This window comes from Oxyura jamaicensis, chromosome Z, assembly GCF_011077185.1.
Source record: "Oxyura jamaicensis isolate SHBP4307 breed ruddy duck chromosome Z, BPBGC_Ojam_1.0, whole genome shotgun sequence".
Classification (NCBI taxonomy): Eukaryota; Metazoa; Chordata; class Aves; order Anseriformes; family Anatidae; genus Oxyura; species Oxyura jamaicensis.
Window position 1 is genome coordinate 9,731,884 of NC_048926.1, and position 22,640 is coordinate 9,754,523.

Here is a 22,640-nt window from a genome sequence, read left to right on the forward strand (position 1 = left end):
CTCTCCTCTCCTCTCCTCTCCTCTCCTCTCCTCTCCTCTCCTCTCCAGGCAGCGTGCCGACAGATGGCAGGTCCTCGGGAAAACGGAGCTGACATTTCCAGGGAGTGTGTGGCCGCTTTGCCTTTACAAGCCGTAAAAGCAGAGTGGAGAAAGTGCCCTTCTGCTGCCATGCAGGCACCTGACATTTAAGAAAAGTGCATGCGATTAAGGCGAACATCTGCCGGTGGTCGGTTTGCTCCGCGTGGTCGAGCTCTTCTTCTGCAGGGAGCCCCGTTCCTGTGCTGGGCAAAGAAATCCAGTTGCATTTGGTGCGGCGCAGCCCGCCAGCTTCATTACCCCAGGCACACTGCTGATGAAAAGCCTTTTCCCCAGGTGAAGGGGAAAAAAGAGTGAAGGCTGTTATTGGCTTCACAACCAGCAAAAAATTTTGCCCTTGGATGAAGCTGCAAAATCTGGCCATAAACCCCAGAATTTTATTCCACATGCGGCAATTCATTTTTTTTTTTTTCAAAAAAAAAAAAAAAGGAGCCAGCCCGTCACATTTTTGCAGAGCTCTGGTCCCAATCAAAGAGCTGGACTGGGAGAGGCATTAGAAAATGGGGGAACAATCTCGCGTTAGTCCATTGGGAAAGCTAATAGACCTTTTCCATCCCAAGTCTGCGGGATTCTGGGATTTTCGCAATAGCGGCTCCACTTAAACCACAGCTCTGTGCATTGCCTCGCTCAAACTGACGGCTCCTTCCCCTGCAGCGGCCCCGCTTGTCTCATTAAAGCTCCCACCTTTCCGCTGCTGAACTGAAAATCAACAAAGGGAAATTTAGGCTGGATATCAGGAACAATTTCCTCGAGTTGACTGTGAAAGCGCCCCCGGGGAGCAGCAGCGGAGGCTTCGTTGCTTGCAGCGTTTAATGGGTTTCCCATCTCGTTGTGGGAGGGAGGCTGGGCAGCGAGGGCTCCGGGGCTCTCCCCAAAATACTCGCAGAGCCTGGCAGAGCAGGGCCGGGGGGTGTGAATTGGGGGAGCTGAGATCAGTGACTGCCTCCACCTCCCCCCAGCGCTGCTGAAAGCAGCTGGGTGCATTTCTGGGCACCAGTTTTTACCAGAGATGCTCCCAAAGCATCCGTTCTGTGGGTATGGATGTGGCCAAACCCTTCTTGTGAAGCACACGGAGGGGAAGGGGAAGGTCTGTCTGCAAAAAATTGGCCGACGTGCAGTGCTGTGACAGGTTGGGCATTTAATTTCAAGCAGGGCTTTAAGGCAGGTTTTTAGCTCAGAAACCTAGTGTGTGGAAAGGGGCAAAGAAAGACCCCATAGTTAAGTAGCTGACAAATGTATAGTTGCTGTTGCAGGAGCTCTGAAACGAGAAGACAACAGATTTGTGGTGCCGGAGGGAGCTGAGCACTGTCGGGGTTCCCATTCTTCTTGGTACCACATCAGCATCTCTTAGCTGCTCACAGGCTTTGCCCTTGTGGTGATCTTATGAGGCTGCAAATAGGACGGGGAGAGAAACCCCAGGGTTTCTGGGGACCACCATGTCAGGGCGTTGGTACGTGGCATCCCACAGGAGTTTTCTGGATGGCATGTCCTTTCCTACCCTCCCTCCCTGCGTCACTGATGCTGAACGAATGCGGAGCAGGACGTGTGATCCCGTCCTCAAATAATTTGGTGATCTAAGGGCAAAGGCTACGGATGAGTGTGGGCTGGGTGAACGGGGAGCGTTCAAAGGTCCCGGTCAGCATGACCAGGCTGCTTCTAAAGCAGATCCCTCTCCAGATAGCTCTAAAAAAATGTACGTGATATCTCACAAAAACACGGTCAGGGGTGTGGATTCCAGCTGTGCGCTTCGGAGATTTCCGATCCTCTGTTTCCCGTCCGTGAACCCGGCGCAGTGCTCTGCAGGCCGGGCTCTGACTCCGCTCTTTGCTCCAGCCGCCGAGCTGTGCCGGGAAGCGGGACGCCACGTGGGACCCCCAAGGTCTTGCCGAGAGCAAGATTTGCTTGGCTCAGCCTGCAAAATGCTGCTTTGCTGCATGGGATGCTGCAGGGAGGTGGAAGACCCCCCTTGGCTGCTCTTCCAGGCATGGGGCAAGCTTGCAGCTGCCCAGAAGGTGTTGGAGAAGGTATCTGAGGATGGGTGAACGCTTGCAGGAGCCCATTCTGGGGGCTGTTCAAAGCCTTCCGGAGCTGGGGTGCACAGCCATGCACACAGATGGGTGCTGAGGCTTGAAGGGTTTCTTTGGAAAAGTAAGCCAAGGCTGCGCAATGCAGCCAGGGCTGCTCCTGTAGCACCCTGTGGCGTTGTGCTCTTCCCAACCTCCCCACCCTCACAAGGAGCAGGTTTTCATGCCCCAGAGGGGATCTGCTTCCCTCTGGGTCCAACAGGCTCGGCTTGAGGTTTATTCCCTCCGAGGGCAGCCAGGTTTTGCAAAGGAAGTGACATTTTTCTGCAACAGCGACACTTTGCCCTTCCAGAGCCGCCTGAATTCCTGCTAATCCTCCCCTCATTCGTTTCACACATTTTTCCTCGCTCTGCTCCTAGGCCATGGCTCTTTGCTAAGCGTCGTAGTCAGCAGCAGGTAATTTAAGCACACATCTGCTTGCAATCTGGGAGGAAGGAGAGAGGCACTTTGTCTTTGTGAGAAGCCCGGCCGTCCTGCCTCTTTGCTTACCTGGTGGCATTGCAGCTCTGTTGTCACTCGGCAGGGCCCGGTGGAAATCAGAGCTCGGCTGGGATGGGGACGAGGTGCCCTGCTCTGGTTCCTCTCCCCAGGTGGCAGCAGGGCTCTCCCAGGGACATTCGGCCAGGGCTGATGGCTGCAAATCCCAATGGGGTGCTGATACCTGCCGGGCTTGGCTATCCCCATCTCCCCTCCCTTTTTCGTCCCCTTCCTATGTATGGTCTGCTGGGCTGTCAGCCTTCCCCACGAAGGCTCACGATCCTGGCAGCTGATCACGGCCAGGTTTGACAGCCAGGGAGGCATCTCCAAGAGAAGGGCACCAGGCAGACCCCGGTTAGTGTCCCCATTTTGGCAAGCCCTGGGGTTTGGGTCCCCTCACCTTCAGGTGGCACGAGCAGGTCAGAGCTATCGCTGACAGCCTGGAGGGATTACTTGGCACAAGCCTGTAGGAAACTGGGGCTTTTCTCCTTCCAGTGCTTTAGAACAAACTTATTTTAGCTAATCCTCCATGGCCCGTTGCTGTTCTCTCCATTTGGTATCCTTTAATGTGCCAAACCCCAACCTCTGCTGGGGCTGGAGCAGGATGGGCAGAGGATGTGCAGAGGGTGCAGGGATGTGCAGAGGGTGCAGGGATGTGCAGAAGACACAGAAGATGCTGCCAACGAAGGGAGGGTTCGGTGCCTTCCTCCCCTGCAGGTTCCCTCCTTCACCTTGAGCCTGGCTTGAATTTCTGCTCTGCAGCTCCCCGTCTGTGAAATGGGATAATAGCATTGCTTCAGCAAGGTTAAATAACTGCCTTGGAGAGTGGGAAGAGAGTGCAGCGAGTGCCCTGCTCATTGGCGCTGTCGTGGTGCGATTATCCAACAGGACAAGGCTGGGCAGACAGGAAGGGGAGCGAGCTGCTCCCCTTTTATTTTCAGGGCTGCCCACTCCCCACCAGCAGCACAGAGATGCTGGGCATCCACGCCTTAGGCTGGAGGTGGGTAAATCAGGCAGTAATGCTGTTTCTCCTGGGAAAACGAGCCTGCACCCCTGCATTTTTCTAAGGAGCCCGAGCTGAAGGAGTCGAGCAGTGCTGAGATAGGATGCTGGCAGCCCTTGCATTGCAGGGGGGTAGGACCAGCTGGGTGAGAGAGAGATTGGAGGCAGCACTGCCCCATCCTGCGTGCACCTCCCAGGTGACCCTGTGGGACCGTGACACAGGTCGGGGTGCCACCGAGGTGTCCCATGCCTCTGGGAGCAGCCAGCGCTGAGGGAGGGATTGAGGAACAACTGCCCTGTGCAGGCACACACAGGAGAGCTTCCTTCCCATCATTGCTCAGCCCCAGGAGAGCATCCAGGGCACTGGCATCCGTGCCGGGCTGTTTTTTTCCAGAAAGGCTCAATTTTCTCTGGAAAGCAGTTATGCTGCTCCATCCCTTTCTCATCTGACTTGCTGCTGGCCATGTTGGGTTGTTTTTCAGTGTGAGGCACATGAAGGACCCACGGGAGGTTCTCATTCAACCCCACCATCACAGCCCTCTTCTTCCCAGCTCCTCGCCTCCAGGACTTGCTCCCAAGTCAGCTCCTCTCTACCCTGCTCGCCCCCCAAGCCCTCCTCACTGCACGCACCCCTTGCAGACCTCTCCCTTCCCTCTCCACTGCTTGCAGCTAGTTTTTAAACGCATCGAGCCCTTTCCTTGTGTTTTGCAAAGTTTGGACTGCCTGCCTTTTCCCTCGGTGTCCCAAAACAGCTGCTGAATGAAAGGCAATCATGTTCTGATATTCAATACCATAAGCAGGAGTGATTTGAAAATGTGTTGATTCCTTAGACTGTGGGAAAAAGACCTGTACTGATGGCAAAACTGGGCTGAAAAGTAATGTGGGTTTTTTCAGGATGGCTTTTTTTTTTTTTTTTTCCTTTTTTGATGGGTTCATAGAAAAGCAACTCATATTTCTTCATTGCTTTGAATTTTCCCTGGAGGCTTCCAGGGGGCTGAAGCCTTGCGTTTATACACACTTGTTTGCAGAGCAGGCAAAATGCAGCGGATTCGCACAAAAGCCTTGGATTTGGCAGTATTGGAAAAAGAGGATCGGCCTAATGCCCCGAAGCAGTGTTGTTATAGCCCACAGATGCCAGACATCCCGAGGGGAACCTGACACCGAAATTAGCTGAGCTCGCAGCCACGTCGGTGGAGAGGGGCGAAGGGGCTGTCCAGCGGCTCAGCCGCGCTGCCAGCCCCTGCTCACACACAGATGTTTGCTGTCACACTGCAGTCTGCTGCCAGAGGTGGAACAGGGCAGCACCGGGGCTTCCCGTGGCTCACGGGCATCTTCCAGGGAAATGGGCCAGCAGCAAGGCTTGACCCTCCCCAACGAGGACCGGTGAGATGCCGACACCCGGGCTTGGTCTGGATTTCATGCTGCCGGCTCTGCGTGGGCTTTCTGCTGTCCTCCCACTCTGCTCGGCAGCCTCAGGTCCTCTGAAGCTTGCGTGTTTGAGATATGTGTAATATTAGTCCCCATAAATCACATCAAACCTATGGCTTCCCGTGCTGCTGGCTTGGGTCCTGGCAGACTAGCTCGCTGTCACTCAGACGCGGGACGTCTAGGTTAGCTTAATGAGGAAGCCAGACTAAGATGAAATAATTAATGCAGCTGTAGAGTGGAGATGTAGGAGTCTTTGGGGGATAAGGGAGCTGGCCCAAACCTTCCTCCCCAGCCGGAGAGCTCCAGGTCTTGGTGGAGGCTGGGAAATAATCCGCTTGCACTGGGTACCCAGGGCACGTCTGCGCCCATCCTGCCCGGGATGCTGCGGGGAGCGCCCTGAGGCACCGGGGTCTGGACAGATGCAGGGGAAGCAGCCAGGCTGCAGCTGCTATCTGGGGGCATGGGGGTGCAAATGGCACCCTCCGGCTCGCACGAGCCGAGTTAAAGCTAGTTTATTTAGTAAACACGTTCCGGGATAAAGCTTTTGATTTATAGGCGCCCCAATAGCGCTCCAAGGAGGACTCATACAACTTTAACTGCGTTTTCTCAGCATCACACCAGCCCAATAAAAGAGAGTTCATATGCGCTGCACAAATTCTCACTTCCAATATAAAAAAGGTTTTATGAGACTGGAAGTCTCGTCGGCTCTGCGGGGCCGGGTGTATTGGCGGATACTCCGCATGACAGACCCTCTATTCCTCTTCGAGTTGTCAGCCTTCAGTAGCATTTACAGCTATTTAGCTATCAAATTTTATGTGCGGCTCTGAGAGAAATGTGTCTTTTAAATACTGCTCTGTCTCATAAACAGCAGTCTGTTAAACCACGTCAATCGTACACGTGTTTCACGAAGCCCTCCGATGCAATCGCGCACCGCTCCGGTCGTTACCTGAGCAGCAAAGCGCAGAACAACACACCCAGCTTAATTCTCCAAGCTGGTCTTCGCGACTGGGGATCAGCTTCCTGAGCGCAAGCTAGCCTAAATTTGGGTCCTGGCTTATCCCATGGTGAATCTCCTTCCCGTGGGCATCTCGGAGCATTCTCTGCTCCGTAAAGCCCTGCTCGGTGCCCGGCTGGCACGGCTGCAAAGAGCCCGCTGGCTGGCAGAAGGCACCACCGCTGAGATTTACTGTCTGTGCTACAGTTGCATCTAGAGGCCACTAGTGAGATCACATCCCCAGTTTTTCAGCCCAGGGCTTTGAAGCTCAGGGACCCCTCCTACGACATGCCCTACCTTCGGTACCTGGTGGGCTCCCCTCTGCGCTGTGCCCATCAGCGATGCTGGGGACTGGCGTGCACCAATTTGCATCTTTTAATGCGATTTATTTGGTAACCCAAGCTGAGCCTGTGAGCACTGGGCGAGGAACAGAAGCTTGCTCCCCCTTCTCCACCTCCGTCTCCCTGTTTGCTGATGGTGCAGTCGCGCCAGCTTCTGCTTTGGATATAATTTACAGACTCTGAGCAGAGTTTCGGAGCTGAGCCAGGCTTGAGTTTTCAGCCTTTTTTATCGCTTACCTCTTTTTTATTATGATTACTATTACTTTGGTGCAAAGCAGCAATGTCGTGTATGTTTTTGAGCCCGTGCCTGCTTGGAAGGCGTGAGTGGTGCAGGAGAAGCAGAGAGCCCTGGCTGCGGGCACCTGCGCCCAGCGGCGCCGGGTAACGAGCGCTCGGATGGCTAATTGCTGCTGTGCGCCGCGCGCCGGGAGGTTCGCTCTCCCATCGCTGCCGTTTCCGCATGCAATGAGCCGGGGGGCCGGGGAGGAAGAAATATACGTGCGTGTGCAGCATGGTTATTTTCAAGTATGAAATTGCACCTGCAAAAATAGAAGCCAGGAAGGGACTGGCGAGCAGCTCCGGGCTGGGAGGCGCGATGCGTGCGGAGCAGGGGATGGGGACGGTGTCTCCGAATTTCTTTCCCATGCTCGCGCCAGCTGATAGTTTCAGCGGACGTTACTTTTCCTCCCCCTTGCATTTCAATTAATCATCTGCTTGTCAGCGCGCTTCCCCCCACCTCCCCACCCCTGCCAAGTCTCGCTGAGCAGCGCGCACGCACGCACGCAAGCACCCATGCACGCAGCGTGCGTGTTGATGAGCCTGGCCGCTCGTTAATCACTTATGGGTGTTGGGAGAGTCTTTCCCCGCAGGAGGAGGTTTGGAACTGGGGAAGACGGCCGTCCCTGTGGGGTCAGGGCTGTGCCCTGCCGTGGTGCAGCACCGCGGTCTCCATCCAAGGTGAGGTTCAGAGAGCTGGGTTTATTCAAACTGACCCTGCTGGGTTGTTGGAAAGAAGCACGCGTTAGAAAGGAGCGCAGAGCTGAGCTGTCCCACTCCGAGAATTCATGGGAGACCTTTTTATGTTTCATTTTTCCTGGCGATGGTGTGTTCATACAGCCATCCAGGCTAGAAGTGACCCTGGGAGGTCTCCAGCCCAGTCTCTTGCCGCAGGCAGGGTGAATACCGATTTCAGATGGGTTTGCTTTGCCCTCCTGGGTCTTGAAAACCTCCAAAGCTGGAGATCCCACAACCTCTTCCAGATCCTACCGCAGTGTGTGACTCTCCCCATGGGGAAACTTCTTCCTAATGGCAAGCCTGAACCTCTCTCGTTACAGTTCCTGCCTGTTGCCTCTCACCTTCCCACCACGTAGCCCTGGAAGGAGTCTGTCTCCATCATCTCCATAACCTCCCCACGGGCACAGGCAGCCTGCTGTTAGGTCCAACCGAAGCCATCCCTTCTCCAGGCTGTCCAAGCCCTGTTTCTCAACCTTTCCTCATCCCCATGTGCCTTCTGACTGCTGTGATGGCACTTTGCTGGAAATCACCCACGTAGCAGAGCCCACAAAACAACAGCAACATTCGAGATGTGCTTTAAGGGTTTCTGTTTGTTTGTTGGTTTCTCTGGAATTATTTTTCTTCCTGGTGAGGTCTAGGTGACCCTGCCTAGGAAAGTACCTGGCACTAAACTTCCTCTCAGGTTGGGAAAGATTGCAAAAAAACACAACAAAATTGATAATGAGTGTGTGTCTCATTGTGAAATCGTTTGGAGAGTTCAGTATTTTTTTTAATGACTCCTTTTCACATGTGTGCTTAAGAGCTAGGGTTTGTGGGCCCCTCCATCCAGGTAGGGTGAGAACAGGAATGGCAATGAGAAAGGAACGAAACCAGGGCAGAAATGTGTTTTCCCCTTGTTTGCTGCCCACCCGTGGCATTGCCCGGCGGCCGTGGAAGTGAGCGCAGCAGGCTGATGGATGCGAGTGGACCAGCCTCTGGCTCACCTTTCCCTTTCTTTCTGCCGTGGAGGAATAGCTGGGGACGGAAGGTGAAATGTAGCGCTTTCCTCTTCCAAAACAGAGAAGGGAAAGGAAGGAGCCCCTCTCGCATGCTGCACCGGCGAACCCTCGTCATCCTGTAACAGGAGGCCAGCGCACATGAATATTCTTCTGTAATATGCGCGAGTGATGAGCCCCATATGCAGGCCTTGGGAGAAATTAAATATTTTCTATGGCGTTTTCCAAGGAGCCTTTCTATCAAAGTGCTCGGTCGGGAGCCAAAACGCCACGGCTTTTGCAGCCCCAGCTGGTTGACACTTCTTTTTATTATTATTATTCTTTCATTTTTAAACGCTGATGAATATTTTCTAATTAAAAAACAAGCCCTACCCAGGCGGATCGCGTCGAGCCAGAGTTTTGGAAAGGGGCTGGTGGCCACCGGGGACTCCCGGCTGTGGGGTTGGGTTTTATTTTTTTGCAGTGGAAGGCTCTGGAGCCTGCAGGAAGGGTCTGGAGATAAAGCGCACACATGGTCTGCATCTGGCCGGCCACGAAGCTGCTGGAAGCGCGGTGCAGGTAGGGGACGGCCCCCGGGGCCGGATGCGGTGGCGGGGCCGCCGAGGGGATGGGGTCACCGGAGGGAGAGGGCTGGATCAGGCCCCGTCCCCTCTGCCTCACGCTGGGGTTTTGCCTTTTTCTTCCTCCCGGGGAGAGGCGGTGAGAGCTGCGCCCCGGTCATTTGTGTTGTGACGGACGCAGAGGACTTGGCCCCAGATGAAGACTCCTGAAAGAGCTCTCGGTTAGGAGGGATGAGGTCCTGCGGGCCCCATGCCATGTCAGGGGGATGAGTAACATTCACCTCGCACATCCTCTCTTTGCAAGGTCTCCCAGTTCCTCCCCGCTGCTCCCCATCCGTGCTCTCCTCTGGAGCTCGAGCTCTGCGTTGCACTGTGCATGTGGGGCAGGCTGCTTGACGTGCTCTTGTTAGAAAAGTGGCTCTGGTTTTCTCATGCTTAACACAGTTTAGACCTGGGCTGACACATTTTGCCTATGAGTCTGGGGCTCGCAAGCATAGGTACAAGTCCCATTTCGGGGGGCATCATCTCAGAGAGACCCTTGGACAGCCTCCAGGCACCGCGTGCAGATCACCGGCCCCTTTTCACCTAGGGACCGATTTCCTTGGGAAAGCTGGAAGTGGCTGAACATTGGCTCCTCAAATCCCCTCCGGAGGGGCATGGAGATAGGAGAGGAGGGCTGGCAGAGAAGAGCAGGGCTTGCGGAGCATGATGAAGGTGCTGGAGGAAAAAGCTGCTGGGATCTCACCAAGTGGGGACTCTCCCTCATGGGTTGTTTCTTTCTCCCAAATAACCTGGTTGATTTCAGACCGTCTTCTGCTTGCTGCAGCCTGTGTTGGTAGGTAGGAAGGTAATATGGATACTGAACCCTGTAAACCATAAGGAAGAAATAAAGGACATGCCCAATTTGGCATCACTTGGGGAATAAATCTGTTCCTGGGCTTGGTACCAGTGTTTGCATCTTCCCTCCCTTGCAGGGCTGGAAACAAATTTGATTTTAACCAAATTTCCCCTGTATTGAGTATTTATTTAACTGCTGGCTTCCAGTTGCAAAATCTTCCTCGGAGCATACATCTTGTTCTCTCTTTTCTTTTTGGCCGTGGACCTGGAAAGAGGCTGAGAGCCGCGGCTGTCGCCCAAGCAGGGGCTGGTGCCCAGGCTCAGCTGGCAGCGGCTGGTTTGGGGATCGCCAAAGCTCATCACCTCTACCCGGCGCCGTGCTCAGAAGGGACCCTCGCTTCCAAAGTGACACTTACCAGTGCTGGGGGATGTTTCCTATCAGGGTGTGCTAGCTGAGGTCCCAGAGGACATGCATTTCCAGGCTGATCCTTACTGCCCCGTTGCCTCCGAGCTCGCCGTGCCGCCCAGGCACGTGTTTTGGTGCGCGATCGCCCTGTCCCCCCCTCTTTTCCCCCTTGGGAACGGCTTCCCTGATGTCAAACAGCTAATACCCCCTAACAAACATGCTAATTTAAGAGCTGTTAAAGCCAGGGGCCAGCGTGAGGTCACAGTCCACACAAACAGATGGTGTTTTGTCCTTGGTAATTAAATTTTCCTGTAGTTTTGGGTGAGGGACTTTCGGGCCTTTTATTTCGGCGCAGCTGCCTCGGGCCAGCCCTGCTTCATCCTCCTCATCCTCTGCTTGCTCCCAGCAAACGCTGCTGGTGAGACTGCAGCAGGACCCCGGGGTGAGGGTCTGGGGGGGCTCAGAGGTTCCTGTGGGGGTGCGTTGTCGGGAGCCCCCCTAAAGACGTGTTGGAAGCCAGGTGAGCTGTCAGCCCCCAGCCCTTTTTGGCATCACCGGTCAGGGGGATCTCCCATGCTCTGGCATGTGCCCCCTGCATGCAGTGATGCTGGGGGGCAGTGGGGGAGCTCTGTGGGGCCAGATCCTGCTGGAAACCCTGCTGGCATTGCAGGCAAGGCAGCTGCTGGAGCATGGTGAGGTGATGACACTTGGGGGTTCAAATAAAAGGGGTCTGTTCCTTCCCCGTGCTCTCCCAGGAGGGTGTTAGTGGGGAGGGGGGGCCAGGCACGTTGCTCCAGTTCCCCCACTGTCCTGGATTTGGCTCTGTGGCACATCCCTCTGTCTGTCAGAGGTGCTGCTGGCATCACCGACCCGATGTAGGTACGGGTAATTCCCCCTGTGCTGCCACTCTTCTCGCCCTCAGGGCACCGCAGAGCAGCCCCGTGCCTCAGTTTCCCCACGCTCACTGCTTTGCTTGCCTGCTCCAAAAACTGGGGGCTGTTGTGGCGTGTGGGGACAGCCCCCAAGAGGCAGTGTGAGGCCAACGGGATGAAGAAACTGCAGCAGGTGCCGGACAAATGTCCCCAGGTCACATCTGCCCGGGGTGGCCTCTGTCCCCACTACGGCTTGTGGTCTGTGAGCTGTCAGTAGGCCCCCAGCACCTCCCCATTTTGGGGAGGAGGTTGCCTGCACAGTATGGGTGGGCTGGGGTGTTGAGGAGACGGGGGTCTCGTGCTGCTGTTTGCTGTCCCCCGTGTGCCATTGTGCAGGGGACGGGAGGATGGGTGCATGCAGCAGCTGCTCTGCCCCATGCTACGGCCAGCTGATGGAGGAGATCTGGACGGCGAACTTTGTCCATCCTCCTGCTGTCTTCTCTCCAAGGCTGCGGCTGTGCTGGGATTTTGGCCAGCAGCACCACCACATCCCCATCACAAATCCAATTCACGCCTGCCAGCGCCGCGGGAGCACGGAAAGGAGTGAGGAGCCTTTCCCAGGGGTAGAGCCATGCATCCTGCAGCCCCTGAGCCCTGTTGTGCACCAGGCATGGGACAGCCTGATCCACCTGCGCTAAGAAAGCAAACAGGAGAAAGTGGGACTCTTTGAAGCTCTGCTTTTCCATGCAGGACCATGCCAGAGCAAGGATGTGAGGATTTTTTGATGCAAAATGTTAGTGCTTCATTCTGGGCATCCCCCTCCTTCCCTTATTTTGCTTTTCCCTTTCCTCTCTGTTTCGCTTAGGACAGGCTGACTATGATACAGGCTGGACTTTAACGCTGTGATGCCTTTCTCTGCCCCGGAGCTTTTTAAGGCATGTTTGGGAGATCATAAATCAGCCTGGTCCCGGACTGTCCTCAGGGCAGAAAGCAGGGCTTTGAGCAAAATGATGGGCAAAATTGAAGAGCAATGCTGCCCTACAAGCAAAAAGAAGAAATGCTGCAAGTGTTTGCCTGGACGTCACAAACTGAGCCCAGAGTACAACAGCAGGGCTTTTCTGAAGAGTTTGGAGCTTTTTGCTTGATGGGGCATTTGGGGGGTTTGTTTTGTCTTTTTTTTTTTTTTTTTTCATCATGGATTTTCTGTTTCTGTGACCAAAGACTGAAAGGCATAGTGCTAAATTTCAGTGCAACACCAAGAGCTCATTCTTGCTGCAGTCACAGCCTGGAGAAGTGACATGTGCAGGACCTGCCCCAAAATTCATTGATCTTGGGTGATTTCTCCAGCTTCTAAGCAGGGGAACTGGGAAAGCCAGCACTGCCAACATCTCCTGGCATTGATGTGAGGTTGTAGTGGGTTTACATGGCAAGGTTTTGGTAGCAGGGGGGGGCATAGGGGTAGCTTCTGCGAGAAGCATCTACAGGAATAAACCAAAACCCTAGAAGCCACTCTAACAGAGGCTCCAGAAAAACGTCTGTGGCACGTCTTTAATAGAAGCAGACATCTGATTGATTCCTGCCATGTCTCCCTGCGGGGAGCCAGGAAACGCTCAGCATGGAGGGAAGCTAGGTAAAAAGGGGGAGAACAAAAACTTCCTTTGCTGCTGTTTCCTCCATCTCAGAGGCTGGCTGAGCCCGTTGGGAATGAAGGACTGGGGCTCGTGTACAGCTGCTCACCTGAGCTTCCTTGCACTGGGGCCGGTGAAGAAGGGGCTTGGGGGCAGAGTTTCTCTGCAAGCCATACCTGCGAGGATTCAGCCTCCTCCCTCCCTCCCGGGCTTTCTCCCGATTGCGAAGACATGCATCGCTGATTAGCATGCCGAGCTTTGTGTTCCCTTTTATCACCGCTGGAACAGATGGCTGGGCTTGGACCACTGCCCTCTGCTTGCAGATAGGCTGCTCTGCGCGGCGGCGGGGACAGGTACAAGCTGCAGGAAACATCCCCCTGAGCTGGAAGAGGGGACAGACGGTGGGTGGCAGGCAGCGGCCCGTGCATGAGGCTGGGACGATGGCTGCGGATCCAGGGGCTGTTCATAGGCAGGGTTGCTGGAGGTGATCCCAGGGACGTGTTTGTGTGATGCTGGGGGAGCGAGGACGAGCCTGGCGGGGAGCCACGCTGCAAGCGCGATCCCCCCCGGGACGGGGTGTGGGCTGCGGTGTCCTGATGCCATAGGGCTCACTTCATCATTTTGCAGGGGCTGGTTCAAGGGGAGAGACACCCACCTTGTTCCTGGAGGTGAAATCCCCCTCCAGATGCAGGGCAATGACTGAGATTGGTCTCCCTGGAGGTCTCAGGTCCCTGCCCACCACATGATGTGATCCACACAAGCCACTCAGTTACCTGTCCTTGAAGCCAGATGGCCAAAATCCAGTTCCCCAGTCAGTCAGGTGTTTCATGGGATGCTCACACATCCCTGGATGGTCTCAGCTCCCTGCGGATGGTCCCAGTTGGCAGGCTCTGCAGGGCCTCTTGGGAAGCTGCTCTGGCTTCAGCCTCCAGGAGAGCCTTCTTCTTCACCTCCATGGACCTGGTGGGAAGCTCTGGTAGCTGCCTTTCTCTTTGAGCCATCATAGCAAGGCTCCAAGCTTGAGAATGCACTGTTGGAAGCCCATGGCTACCTCGATGTGCATCAAACCAAAGCAGCTGGGATGTTTTTTGAAGGATTTCCCTTCACTTTCTGCCCACCTCTCTTTCCCTCTGGAAAGGGAAGGGGTGGAGGGAGGAAAGCCACCATCCTCAAGAGTAGGGAGTGGATTAATGCCAGCTGCCCCCAGCAATCCCTGTGCCACCCTTGTTCTGGGGGAACACCACCAGTCACCCTGTTGGTATCTGGGGCTTAAGTTAGACTTAAGAAGGCCTTTCAAGTGGCAGGGGTGACCCTGCAGGTAAGGCTATCTGAAGCACACGTTAAGGAGATGACAATGCCTGTCTTTTCTCTCCTCTTAAGCTACGAAGTGAGGTTCAGTGCTGATGGGGCACTGTCAGGCCAGGTTTTAGGGCTGTTCACAAGCCTCTCCTGTAAGATATGAAGTGACAAAGCTTTCGTTCTCTATTTTCCCTTGCCTTGCTGCCACGAGAGATGCAACCCCGTGGTGACTGGGACTGGGGACGTCTCATCTCCCTGTCCCACGCAGCTCTCCCCCCAGGCAGCACCCCAGCTCCCCACCAGCTCCGGCTGGTGTCTGCAGAATGGGCTGCGGGGGTTTTGCCAGACCCAGGACACGCGCGCACCGCAGCAGCTACGGCGCTGCAGAGAGCCCGTGGAAGGCTCTTGGCAAGGCTGCAGCGGAGCCGCACGGGGAGGAAATGAGTTAATGGAGCTTTTTTTTTTTTTCTCTCCTGGATCACCACTTCAGAGCCGGCCCCGTAACAGCAGAGCCGGGGGGGAATTTCCCTACAGAAGGTTTTGTCGTGCAAATGCGAGGTTTTGGAACTAGGAGGGGTTTTTTGCACATCTCTGGCAGATGCGCTCAGGCTGGCTGAGTGGTTTTCAGCTGGGCGTACCAGCAAGTGTCTGCATGGTTTGGGGGATCATTTTAAGGGGGAGATGGAAAGAATCCATCCCTCTGTCCGTGCAGAAGAGGACCCTGAGGCTGTGCAGCAGAGGGTGGCACCCTCCTTTCTGCCTGTTTGCACAATCCCTTCCCTCTTGCTGCCAGCCCTAGGACTGCCCCCACCCCATCACACCACCCCAGTTAATGGCACATCGCTGTGCCCCCAGCCCTGCTTGCTGGGCTGGCCTCTGAGCTTCACATGGCCACATCTTGCTTACACAGAGCCTGTCGGACCAAGGGGAAGCACTGCTCGAAGTGCATTTGGTGTAGACCGGGAGCTGCCGGAGGGGGACCGTGCTCATGCCCACGTTGAATCAGCTTCTAAGAATGACCATCAGAGCTCCACTTTCCCCTCTCCTGCCAAGAAATGATTCACTACAGGGGCAAAAGCAAATATTGTCCAAACTGCTTTTCTGCAGAAGATTGAGTTCCCCACCGCTGGGCTCGCTGTGTAATAAATGCGTTTCCCCACCGTCACCTTTCATATGTTTCCTGCCAGAACGGGGACGCAGCCTGGGGACCCACCTGTTTGAGCATGGCTGGGGCTCTGCTGCTCATGGTCCCGTGCACCCGCTTGCCAGGGTGCTGGCTTCTGTTAGAGAAACCATTAAACGAGCACATGCAGTAAATGGAAATTTGCATTAGAAGCATCTGCAGAAATTGTGGAGGTTTTGTTATGTGCTCGGAAAAAAAAAAAATGGCTTTGGGCAAAACAGGCAAACAAAGCAAATACTGCATGGGAAATTGCGATTCAAGTGAGAAAAAGTTGGTTTTCTGTCTAGATTTTTCACACTGAAATAGCTCCGGTTCCTGCCTGGCTGCAGGGCTTGTCTCTGAGAAGAAATGAAGTTTTGTAGGGGGAAGGCAGCCGAGTGGTGAGATGGCTGTGCCGGCACTGAGGGTTTGGGGGCTTCCAAATGACTTTGGCCACATCCCTGCTCTCACTTTCCCCCTGTAGCCAACCTGCATCACCCTCGGGTATCACCTCCCTGTGGTACCTGTCTCTGCATGGGTCTGGGCTCTGGTGAGGCTGCCAGGCATGCAGGCAGAGGCAGCAGCAATTATTTTAATGACTGATAAAGAGGAGGAGCCCCCTCACGGGGGGGGGAAGGTGGGAGGGAGGAGGCTTTGGTCCCCGGGAGGAGCTGTAGGTACGAGATTGGGAGCGTGATGGGATCACGTTGGCACTGAAGCTTAAGGCTACAGTGAGCAGACCTCATGCTTCAGAGAGCAGGGTGATTGCCTGGGGGGAAGGGGGGGTCCCATCCTGCAGGTGGCTGGCCCTGGGGACATCTCCAGCAGGATGGGGACCCTGGGGTGGCAGCGGTGTCACACAGGGGAGCTGCAGCACGGTGGACACGTGGAGGATGCAGAGCGGGGAGCGGGCACGGCAGAGGAGGAGCAGGAGAGAAACAGAGGGAATGATAACGATGTTGTAATTAGCACTTAGTGCTCCTCGCACGGAGCTTTCCAAGGAAGGTCACCTTCATTATCTCTGCTTTGCAGGCAGGGAAACTGAGGCACGGGCAGAGCGATGTGCTCAAGGTGACCAGGGAGGGCTGGGGCTGGTGCATCCATGCCGTGGTGCCACAGCACTCACACCGCAAACCCAGAGCCACGAATCCAGCAGTGAGGCCACCACGAGGTCCCTGTCCCTTCTCTGGGCTCCCATTTCTGGCACCCTAATCCCTCCCAGCACTCCTACCCCTGAGAGGTATTTGGGGCCAGGCTGGCCCAGCTGCACCCCAAAACCTGCTGGTGCTACCCCTGCCAGCCTCGCTCGCCTTCCCCTCCAGCCCTGCAAAGGTTCATGTCCTGCTGCGAACCCGGGGCCATCTGGGCTCCATGCAAGGGCCGCGTTAGGTAACGGGATATATTTTGCCATTTATTTTTTTTTTATATGCTGGCCGATACAGCTCCCCCTTTATTTAGGTCTAAATGGATGCCATCTGGCTAACGAGCCCGTACTCATGTTCCAGATTAAAAGGCAATCCTCCACGCATTACCGATACGGCGCTGTAGATTAGAGAGGTTTAAGCGGTTTTGAAGGTGTAATTTGCTTTTCACGCGGTGCTATTCACCTCCTGGCAGGCGGGCTGGCAGCTGGGCCCTTCCCCATCGCCGTCCCCAGCAGCTCCCTCCTGCCTCGGGTCCCCTCCATCGGCCCCAGCTGCAAGAGGAGGCGTTGGGGGACAAGCGGGGGTCACGCTGTCTCTTGCACGCCCAGAAATGCTGCTGCAGTTGTGTCGGGCTGGGATCTGCATCTTGCACACCCTAAGCACAGACTGCTGCGTGGAGGAGCCTGGGTATGGCCCTGTCTCCTGGGTTCCTAACCCTGCTGGGATCATCTTTAGGGTGAGCAGGGTCTTGAGCAGGTCCTGGGGTGATGCTGCAGCTGCCAAAGAGATCCCAGCACCAGGGTTTGGCATCTTGAGGGAGAAGCTGGATAGGAGAGGAGGAAACTGCAGCAGTTGTGCAAGGCGAATCGTAGCCTGCAGGCACCTGGGTCTGCTGGCAGCTCTGCCGGAAAGTGCCACAGGCCATTGAACGACGAAGCGTGTGCCGGCAAAACGCCTCCTTTTGCAATAAGCCCCCCTGTTGCTGAGCTGAAATCTTGCTGCGTGGCATCTCCTTGCGGTCCCCTTGCTCCTGCCCGGCACGGTGCGGCTCCGGGTGCGCTGCCTGCGAGCTCCCCTGGGGCAAACCCTGACTGCTCCTGCCTGTGCTTGCTTCCACAGATGGCTAACCCCGTCCCGTCAGCCTGCTGCGTGGTGCTCGCCGCAGTGGTGGTGGTGTACGCTCAGAGGCACAGCCAGCAGGGTGAGTCTTGTGCCAGCTCTCCCGCCGAGGAGGGGGGTCCCAAAAAATGCGGGTGCTGCTCCTCTGGCCTCTCTCCTAGCGTGAGGTGGGAATGCTGTCTGCATTTGCTCAGTATTATATTTTTGGATGTCATCATTTTCTCCTCTGTTTGATGTGTACGTCCCCCTGCTGCAGGGTTTGGGCATCCTGCAGCCCACCAGTGCCCGCTGGTCCCCCTCAGTGTGCCTCATCCCACCGAGACCCCTGCATGTCCCAGGGCACCCCTGCAGCCTTCCCCATCCCTTTACTCCCCATTTTCTGCACTGTAAAGGGAAAGGAGGGTGGGAAGAAGTGGCAACCGGGCAGCCCCAATGCCTGTTGCCCGACCCTGTGACCGTCACTGGTGTCCTATCCAGCTTACACCTCCTTGGGGTGACTTTGTCCTCACTAATGGCACCTACCTTCTGTGCCCATTACTAGCTAGTGCCTCTCCAGCTGAGCAGAGGATGTGGGGCTTTAGAAAGACTGAATTTCAGAGTTGCTGGTGGCGTTGGGAGCTGGAGGACCCCATGCAACCTTGGGTCCAGGTTGGAGCAGGACAGTTTTGGAGCAGCCAGCTGGGTCCTGCCATGGGGTGTCACCAATGACAGCCTTGCTAAAGTGGGACAGAATGCCCCCCCTCAAAAAAAGATAAATCCCTGTCTTTCCGGTCAGTAAACCTGGCTGCAGTTGCTTTTGTTGGATGATAGTGGGGAATTTTGCTGATTAGCTCTGATAAGGATGTCTGTGTGTCCATGGGCTTGGTGGGATTGACGAGGCCAGCCGGAGCACCCCGCTGAGCTGCTCTAAATCCATCTGGGTGGCTTTGTGCTGCTGGGTGCTGCCAGCCCTGCTTGCCTGGACATGGAGCAGATGAAGTTTGGTGCCATGTCCCTGTTGCGTGGGGACAGCCATGCTCTGGATACAGAAGGAGAATGCTAGGTGGCACTGGGGGAGTGTTCCCAGCTCCTTCCCAGGGTGTCTGCCCCTGGGTGCTGAGCTGTGTGCAGTGCTGCTTGGTGCTGCTGTGCTAGCCGGGCCCTCGAAGGAGCCAGTGTTGAGGCTGGTGGAGCATCCCTTGGATGCACTGTGTTCTTTCCCTCTGTGCTGCAGGGATGACTGCCCCAACCTGGGGAGATGCATACCAGGTGCAGGTATTTCAGGAATCTGTGTAGTGGAAATGCGTTGTCTAGGCAGAAGCAAACGGCTGCTCCCTGCCAGTGCTGGCCAAGAGTTTTGCCACTGGCTACAGCGTGCTGGTGCAGAGAGCATGGTCCTGGGTCCTTGTGGCAGCAATTCTGTGCAAGCTGAAGCAATTCCCACCTTCTGCTCCGTGATCCGGCAGGATTCAGGGATTTGGCAGCACATCCTCCCCATCCCCACACCCCTCCTCCTTCCCTTGCCCGGCTGCATCCGGCAGGGAGGTGTCTGGGGCACCAGCTCGAAACCGGAGCTGCTGAGACCCGATTGCATCAACAGGCACCTGGAGGGAGTGCGTGGAGGGAGGCAGGGCTCTCTCCATCTGCAGGAGCCAGAGAGGCTGCTCTGCACTGGGGGACATGAAAAGGAGCTGGGGTCCACAGAGAGAGGGTGAAATATTGGGTATAAGAACAGGAGGAAGGCTAGCAGGGCAGCTGCAGGTCTGCGCTCAATCTGCCTGTTCCCCAGAGGCACTGAGTTGGAGACCTGATGGGTTTGCTTGTTTCCCCTGCCTAGAGCTCACCCTGTGCCCTTCTGCAGCCTCCCCCCCCCCATCCCCTGGATTCATCCCCTGCCATCTGGGCGCTCAGGCAGGGGGAGCAGTGTGCGAGGTTGGATTAATCCCACTGATGGCAGGGACTGGCTGGAGCGGGGGGGAAGACACTGGCGTAGAGTCCATTTATCATGCTCTTGAGGCACGCTCGACTTTAATAGCTCATGAAGCACTTTAAGAGATGCATTAGCACTGAATACTTGAGCGAGGAGGATGTGACAAGCTGCTAAGTGAGCAGGAGCAAGGCGCAGTGAGGCCAGCCACCCGCTCCTGGCTCTCACGTGCACCCTGGTGATTACTGGAGCGTCCTGCAAAGTGCCACATGAATTAATAAAAGCAGCAGTGGGTGCGCTGCTGGTGAGGTTGCTCATGTGTTAACCCCTCTGCTGCTCATCTTCGGTCCTTCTCCTTGGAGCTGGAGGAGTGAAGGGCATGCTTCAGCACGAAGGAGCCAGCAATGCTCCCCAAACCCCAAGGTCTGCAGGTGGAGGAGGTCAGAGCTGAGGGGATCTGCAGGAGTTTCTCAGGTTCCTCCATCCCTCCCTGAGCAAAGCCCAAGGACAATCTTGTTCCGGAGGATGGCTTGATCCTGGCGATGCCCCACACCGTGCTTGCTTTAGGCAGCATCACGCCCTAATCCAATTGCTGCTAAAGCAATCTCTCCGCGCCACTGCTCCTTCACACTGGGTGGCTCTGGCAGGCTGTCACAGCGCTCGGCTCGCTGACCCAGGCCAGCAAGGGTGGCTTTGTACAGCCACTGGGATGCTCTTGAATTTAGTAGAGGAAAAAAAGATGCGTGGGGTAGACTTGGAAGGGGACAGAAAAAGAGATAAGGCTTGCAAGAGCTAGCTGTTGGAACAGGTTGGCGTGGTGGCACGGTGTGGGCATGTGTCTGTTTTACTTCTTCCCAGAGGACAAGGACAGGGAAAGCACAGCAGAGCAAAGAAGCGGTGCTGCCTACTGCTAGGCTTGCGGCTGTGGTTGGCCAGGGGTTCAGCTGTGTGACAGCAGGGCTGGCAGGGGCCCCTGCAGGGCAGACATCTCCATAGCAGGGCTTGGACATCCTCAAAGGAAAGAGAAAAGCTGCAGGACATTGCCAAAACTCTACATAGGAAGGGTTTACACGTTGGAGATGTGGCAGGCCATAAAATGTACATGCAGGGGTGATTCCAGCTCTTACTAGCTGTTGCTGTGACTGCCCGTGGATGGGCTCTGCTGTTCCCATCACGCCGGGTGCTGCAGCAGCCCGGGCAGGAGGCAGCTCCTCTTTTCCCAGGCTCCTGCCACAAGGCGAGCCCCTTCCCCATCCGTCAGCTGCTCTGGAGTTATATCCACGTCTGTCCCAGGCTGAGATTTCTCTGCTTTTAAAAGAGGAGTAATTCTGCTTTATTGATCCTCACCTTGCTGAATTAACTCATGTTTAAACAATAATTATGTTTTCACCCGGGAGAGGAGAGAAAGAGATAAACGTCTCTGGAAATGAATGCGTTTCAGATGCCACATGCCGGGGTTAATTTATCGATGAGCGGAGACGCCGCTATCTCCTCTCTTTCTCACCAGCAACAAGCAATTAGCCCCCATCATTCCTCAACCGAGGAAAAGAAAGAAAGATTTTGTTTCATTACTTTCCCTCCTCTCTTGCTCCCTTCAGCCCTGGCGCTAATCTTTTGCAATCGGTTCTGCTGCAAAGCCTCCCAGGAGCTCCCGTTCGCACGCGCCTCGTTAGAGATGCTGCCCACATTTCAGCTAAGACAAAGTCTGCGCCGGTAAACAGCCTTCGAAACGCATAGCAAAGCCATGCAAATTGGCTTCTCCACGAGAAAACCATCTGTGGGTACCTTCTTTTCGCCCTTTGCCGCATTGTCCAAGCTTTTATGACAGCTGATGGGGATGTGACCGGCTCTCCTCCTGTATCAGTCAGCCCATGCAAGTCCCCCGGGCATCAATCTGTCAGGGTTAAACTAGTAGCTTTGCTTCTGGAGGAGTTTCCTGGGTTTTGCCTGCATTTTCTGTGTAGGAGGTGGTTTCTAGTTTCATGCAGGGACGCGTGGTTTGTTTGTAGACATGCGAGAGGTCTTTGGCAGTCATTCAAATGCTGTGCAGTTAAGGTGCTGGGATTCAGGTGGGTCCCCACCACAGACATGGTACCACTACAGACCCTCTGGCACCTTGGGCGTGTTTGCAGAGAGAGGAGGCTATGTTTTTCTACAGCAATTTTGCAAAATTATCTCACTCTTTGAAATGTCTGTATTTCAGTATAGATGGGATGGGAGAGAAGAAAGCGTGGGATGATTTTTCCTTGCCTTTTTTCCCCCTGTTTCACAGCTGGAGTTATTTCTATTTTTGCACATCGCTGAATTTTCAAAGATGGATTGTGATCCTCTTCCCTCTTGCATCCCTTGCTGCTTTTCTCACGTCCGGTTTTACCATCTATCGCTAGTCCCTGCTCAGCAGGTTAGGCTATCTTAGGATCCTTCCTTACCCCTAGGAGAAAGAGCAGAGCTTTGCTCCCACTGATCACTTCACGAACAGGGTCTGCAAAGCCTGGGGCATCCAACCACTTTCTCTGCTTGATTTTGTCCCATTATTCCCCATTATAAAAATTTGAAGCAGAAGTATACTTATGGTGTGTAACTCCTGGGGATGTGCTGCACCAGTGCCTGCAGCCTGGTGGGTTGTCTGGGAGAAGCATCTTTCATGCTTGCCTTGGTTTTGGACTCTGCTCTGCAAAGGGACAGACGGTGCTGTGCTTTTCCCCTATGCTTTTCCCTGGAGCATCTGGTGTTCATTTCAACCCAGAACAGGCTTCGTGGGTGCTGGAGCCATGCTCAGAGCTGGTCCCAGTGACTGACAGCTCTGAGGCATCTGCTCTGCATTGTTCATCTTATATATTACTGTTTTTTAGAACCCTTTCATCAAAGCAAGTGGCTGCAGCAGTAAGGCCCATCACTGCGCTAGGTCCAAGAAGCTCAGTACAAGACAGAGTGATGCCCTGCACCATCCAAGCCTGCAGTTCCCAGAGGTTGGGGATTGTCCTGGAGCTTTTCTCACCTCTTTGCTCTTCCAAAGACCCCATATACAAGGCTGGGAGGGAGTAGTGTGTGTGTCCATGCCAGAAGCCAGACTGAACATCCTCTTACATGAAACCAGTTCTTGTTTTTTCCCCATTGCTCAAATCAGTCTTCCCTGGACTGTTTTGTGGTCACAGCCATCCTTTCTCAAGTCTCTTCTCTTCTCTTCTCTTCTCTTCTCTTCTCTTCTCTTCTCTTCTCTTCTCTTCTCTTCTCTTCTCTTCTCTTCTCTTCTCTTCTCTTCTCTTCTCTTCTCT

At 55.0% G+C, this 22,640-nt stretch overlaps 1 protein-coding gene across 12 annotated transcripts in view; it reads left to right on the forward strand.

Moving 5' to 3' along the window:
• Nucleotides 1-22,640, forward strand: part of CNTFR (ciliary neurotrophic factor receptor) — a 176,848-nt gene that overhangs the window by 83,414 nt on the left and 70,794 nt on the right. For 10 of the 12 annotated variants that reach the window (XM_035309800.1, XM_035309811.1, XM_035309799.1 and 7 more), the window contains one exon: nucleotides 17,460-17,541. In XM_035309800.1, coding sequence (XP_035165691.1) covers nucleotides 17,460-17,541 — 82 coding nt within the window. Of the gene's footprint in view, nucleotides 1-8,248; nucleotides 8,266-8,894; nucleotides 8,990-11,450; nucleotides 11,458-17,459; nucleotides 17,542-22,640 lie in introns of those variants that run through there. The other 2 variants (XM_035309807.1, XM_035309802.1) reach the window with 2 other exon arrangements.